The 5,746-nt window shown below is 53.7% G+C and overlaps 1 protein-coding gene across 1 annotated transcript; it reads left to right on the forward strand.

The window, feature by feature from the left end:
- Positions 1–789: 789 nt before the first annotated feature.
- LOC136525143 (GDSL esterase/lipase At5g45910-like) lies at positions 790–2,271 on the forward strand. Its single transcript, XM_066518142.1, has 3 exons — positions 790–1,051; positions 1,167–1,543; positions 1,659–2,271. The coding sequence occupies exons 1-3, from the start codon at positions 790–792 to the stop codon at positions 2,151–2,153; spliced, it is 1,134 nt and encodes a 377-aa protein (XP_066374239.1). The 3' UTR covers positions 2,154–2,271.
- The last annotated feature ends 3,475 nt before the right edge of the window (positions 2,272–5,746 follow it).

Genomic DNA, 5,746 nt, shown 5'->3' on the forward strand with positions numbered 1-5,746 from the left:
ACTGATAAGCCGGCCGACGAACAGGCCGTCATTCAAGGCCTTGTCCGGTGTCGAACCTTTTTTTTTTTTTTTTTTTTTGAGAAGGAACCTTTCCTTCCAGTTAAGTCCCGCGCGTTTGGAGCAGGCCTGCTTCAGTTGCCAATTCGAACGGCCCGGCCCATCAGGTGCTCCCGGTACCAGTGGGCCTCCCGCACGGTCACTGCGCCGTCCAGGCCCATGCAACCCAATGACGGAAGGAAACGGAGTACCGACCACCGACTAGGAGGCCCAGCTCACAAAAGAGGCGCGACGCCAAAACGTGCCGCGTGCCGGTGACAAACTTGGCTTCCTAGTCCGGGGCTGCTTTTCTGGGGAAACTGGGAAACAGACGCGGAGGAGCTCGTCGCCACGGTCGGTCTGGCCTCACCGCACGCCATTGAATCACGCCGATGCGACGCCGAGCTCTATTAGGAGGAGGGGAAGCGAGAGCCGGCCGCGGCACGCACCGTGCCAGCGTTTGCATTCACGATGCGAGACACGCTGCTGCAACCTGAATGCAAGCGTCCAAGCGGCATTAAACCGAGGTTATCGCGAGGTGGTTCGGCCGGCAACCGGTGAGCATGCTGCCGAGCACGGCGACGTTCTCACGGAGTCCATGAGCACGTACACGCATACGTGGACGCTCGATGCAGCGGGGGGCGAGACAATATATAGTCGTCTGTGGACATGGCCATGGCGGCATTTCTGATCCGATCCGTTGTAAGCGGTCTGGTGGTTGGACAGACAGATATACAGCATACCACGAGCGCCATGTTTCCCCGAGCCCTGGGCGCCGTTGGTCTCCTGCTCGTCTCCTGCTTCCTCCTGGCTGCCGGCGGCGTCCACGCCGGCCAGAGGTTCGAGGCCTTGTTCAACTTCGGGGACTCGCTGGGCGACACGGGCAACATCTGCGTCAACAAGTCGGCGGCGAACCAGCTCCTGCTCACCTTCGCGCAGCCGCCCTACGGCATGACCTACTTCGGCCACCCCACCTGCCGCTGCTCCGACGGCCGCCTCGTCGTCGACTTCCTCGGTACGCACGCACGCACGCATATGTTCATTTACTCAATCGTGCAAATCCATCTGTTCATGTGCATGCACATCATGCCGGTGCTGCGGTGAACGATCGATCGAACGAATGCGCGCAGCTCAGGAGCTTGAGCTGCCGCTCCTCCCTCCGTCGAAGCAGGACGGCGCGGACTTCCGCCGGGGCGCGAGCATGGCCATCGTGGGCGCCACGGCCCTCGACTTCGAGTTCCTCAAGTCCATCGGCCTCGGCTACCCGGTCTGGAACAACGGCGCCATGAACGTCCAGATCCAGTGGTTCAGGGACCTGCTGCCGTCCATCTGCGGCGGCACCGCGCCGGGAGGTCAAGGCTGCAAGGACTACCTGGGCAGGTCCCTGTTCGTGTTCGGCCCCTTCGGCGGGAACGACTACAATGCCATGGTCTTCTTCGGCCTCACCGTCGGCCAGGCAAGGAACTACACGCCCAACATCGTCGACAACGTCGCCAGCGGCGTCGAGGTAACAACTAACTCACGAGCGCACGGCGGTGGCCATGGATCGGATTGAACTGAAACTGACTGGATCTACTTGTTTGTGACTGTCCTTGCATGCACGTACGTATACGTACGCGCAGCAACTGATTCAGCTGGGCGCAGTGGACATCGTCGTCCCGGGAGCTCTGCCGGTGGGCTGCTTCGCCGTCTACCTCACGTTTCTCCCGAGCGACAACCCGGCCGACTACGACGAGCACGGGTGCCTGAAGGCGCTCAACGAGCTCTCCATCTACCAGAACTCCCTGCTCCAGAGCAGGCTCACCGGCCTCCGGGCGAGGTACCCGTCGGCGAGGATCGTGTACGCCGACTACTACACCCACATCAACCGGCTGGTGCGCAGCCCGGCGCGCTTCGGCTTCAGCACCGGCGCCGTCCCGGCGTGCTGCGGCGCCGGCGGCGGCAAGTACAACTTCGAGCTCGACGCGCGGTGCGGCATGAAGGGCGCCACCGCGTGCCGGGAGCCGTCCAGGCACGAGTCCTGGGACGGCGTCCACCTCACGGAGGCGGTCAACAGGCTGGTCGCCGAGGGATGGCTCAGAGGCCCGTACTGCCATCCTCCCATTGTCACTCAGTAGAGGTCGTCACCCTGGACTGTGCGCCCATGGTAAGACGTACGGAGTAGGTAGCTATTCCGGCTGAAGATATCGGTACCCACCCTGACATGGGCCTGACATACAGTGACATGATGGCGCGGTGTTGTACGACAATTCGCAGGGATGGTCATGAATAAAACCAAACTCAGGTAGCGTTTAGGGCTTGTTTGGCACGGCTCCTTCCGAGGGGCTCCTCCGGAGGAGCCGGAGCCGTTTTGGAGGAGCCACAAATTATGGCTCCTCCAAAACGGCTCCGGCTCCTCTGTTTTTTACTGAAAAACGGCTCCTCCAAGAAAACGTTTGGCAGGGCTCCTCTGGAGGAGCCAGAGCCGGAGCCGGAGAGGAGCCCTGCCAAACAAGCCCTTAGTTGCACTTCGTTTTGTAAAAATTTTCAAGATTTTTCGTCACATCGAATCTTTGGATGCATGCATGAAGCATTAAATATAAATAAAACTAATTACACAGTTTAGACGAAATTCACGAGACGAATCTTTTAAGTCTAATTAGACTATGATTGGACACTAATTGCCAAATAACAACGAAAATGCTACGATACCGTTTCCCAAAAATTTTTACCAACTAAACAAGGCCTCATAAAAATTCGGTTGTCAATCAAAGAGAAAAGCGCAGACGTTGAGTTTCATCGTTGAAACCATCTACGTACATACTAGTACAGAAGAAGCTATTTTGCATAAAAGGTGCAAGTGTTTGCTTTACCTTTGATGGCATATACTATATAGAAGTTGGTCCTGTTCGCTTCGCTGAAAAAAACAGCCGAAACATTGTTCTGGCTAATTTGTTGTGAGAGAAAAACACTGTTTCGGCTGTTAAAACAAGCCAAAAATACGGATTATAAGACAAGCGAACATGGCCATTGTCACATGTTGGAAGTTCGCTTAGTGAAAGATAGATATGTACTCAGGACGGCCAAGCCACACCTAACCCTTCTACGGCGACGAAGGACAACCAGCCGAACAGCCAAGCCACGCCCGACCCTAGCGACGTGACACTCACGCCGCGGGAGACCGCTCGGCGTCTCACACGGTTTACCGACTCAAGCGAAGGTCGCTCATGCCACGCGAGACCACTCGGTGCCTCGCACATGGTTTACCGAGAAGGTGCAGCTCAAGCGAAGGTCGCCCTTAATCGTCACTCCACCAAGGCAGAAGGCGCAACCAAGAGGCCCCTGCCAACCAGGAGTAGACGGATTGTCGCTCCTCAACCGCTGGCGCATGTACCAACCTCTAAGCGGGGCGAGGTACTCCTCATGAGAAGAATGGGCACCCAGTCACAAGCGACACAAACTTCATCCGTGTCCAAGCGAGCATACGACGCCATCTTCACAAGGAACTTGACGTCGAGCCAAGTTGTAGCTCAGGACGAGCTGTTCCCAACGATCAACAATAGGGCTGGTAGAAGAGCCGCTCGTACCCCGGTGCGCTCTTCTCGGATGATGGAGTAGGAGCGCGTAGACCGCAGCTCAGTTGTGTATCATTTATGTAATATCAAAATTTGAATAAATATATTAGGAATGTCCAGACCTCCTAGGACACTCATTAGAGTGCGTCGTTTGTATGGCTAAACTCTTCTTGTTAGTTACAATGATGCGTAAATTTTTTTTTGCATATCGAAGAAAAAAAAAAGATACGTACGTTCCGAGGATAGAGCCTTTGGATTATCATACTATATAGAAAGATAGGCTCAGGATTCCCGAGGATAGAGTTTGGTAGAGTTAACTGTACATTTTTTAAAGTATAAAGTTGTGGTGTTCTATTCTAAACCGATCGACGAAGTTGCTTGTTTCGTTCACTGTTTTGTTGGAGGCTTAGCAGAAGGCCTTAGGCGTCCAAAATCGGTGATGCATGTCTGACCTAGGCAACTTTTTAAAGCCACCAATCAAACAGTCCCTTAATGCTTGGGCTCGTGAATAGAAAGATCGCTAGCTATTCAGGGAATTGTAACTTTGCCTACTGGATGTTAACAATATATAACATTAGGTGAATTTGAATGGAACAAAAGTGAGTACTAGATCTTTTGCAGCGGCATGTACATTCTATGTGATGGCCACAACCTGTTGAGTAACCTGTTAAAGAAGCGTTGGGATGTGTGATTACATAAGGTAAATGAAAATAAATGGGGCCAATTTTTATTTAATACAGTAATGAAGTGTTAGATATCTACTATACCTATAGATAGGAAAACATGTTAACAGATTTTTCCTGTAATTTCGTGCAGCCACATCATCAACTATTAAATCAGAGCAATCTTCTTCCCATCCATATCGCAACTGAAGCATCAGTCCCTTCACATCCACAGTCATTAGTGCGTACCTTGCCCTCCACCTCCTGCGCTCCCAACTACCGCTTCAGATTCGGATATGAAATCCCAACAATCCAATCTTTCCCTATAAAATGACAACTTCGCACCTAGATTAGCAGCGGCATCGTCGTCCTCCTCGTGCCGAACAACTCCTACGACGACGAGCTGCTCAGCCAGGAGGACCACCACCGCGGCGCCACCGACGGCGGAGGAAGCCGGCGACGCTGGGAGGGCCGCAGCCGTGGGGGACTCGAAGGAAGCCCCCCATGCTAGAAGGACCGCGGCCGTGACCAAGGTGGGGAGACGACGGAGCGCTGGCGCGGGGACTGGAGAAGGATGCCGTTGGCGCTACCCGCCAACGCGTGAGAGATCAAGGCCACGCAGCGCCATCTCCTCTTCGCCGCCGCGAGGTCAGGCTCCTCGGCTCTGGATCCTTTCTGCGAAAGAAGCTTTGATGGCGGCGGAGGATACGATGTGTGGTAGATAAAACAAGTGGAGGAAAGAACATCCGCGCGTTCGTGCGTGAGGCTGTGGCCGATTTTTTGGTACGACTTCTTTTTTTTTACGGGAGACTGATGTAGTACCGGCCCTCTTCGTGTACACGCTCGTGGAGTTGTTTTTACCAATGGGCTCCACATGGACCCATTGGCCTGCCTATAAGGAAAACAGACTCTAGGTTTATTTATTTTTGATTTTGGTGTTTGATGACCAACACAACTAAATTGGATTAATAAATTTACAAGTGATTATTTTGTAGTTCAATAGGATGCAAGACGTGACTTGAACGAAAGCGTCGTGATGATTCGATAGTCAACACCATAAGCAAGACCTTAGAAGCACAAGAGAAGACCCAAGATATCAAGGAAAGTCTAAGCACAAAGATAGGAACGAAGCCGGACACAAGATCGCGAAGAAACGAGCTCACAGAGGTGACAGGACGTTGCACAGGACGCTGCACCGGACGTTCCGATCAAGAGGCTCGGCAACAACAGAGTCAACAGCAGCGACCGGACGCTGCACCGGACGCTGCACAGGACGCTGCACCGGACGCTCCGATGCACAGGACGCTGCACCGGACGTTGCACAGGACGCTGAGTGCCAGAGTCTGGTCAACATCAGTAACGTTTCATAGAGCCGTTTTCGTGACCGGACGCGTTCGGTCAGTGCTGACCGGACGCTGGTCAGAGTCCGGTCAGTAGCAGAGAAGCGAGATTTTGTTCCCAACGACTACTTTCTTAGTGGGGCTTATAAATAGA

Source organism: Miscanthus floridulus, chromosome 19 (assembly GCF_019320115.1).
Source record: "Miscanthus floridulus cultivar M001 chromosome 19, ASM1932011v1, whole genome shotgun sequence".
Lineage (NCBI taxonomy): Eukaryota > Viridiplantae > Streptophyta > Magnoliopsida > Poales > Poaceae > Miscanthus > Miscanthus floridulus.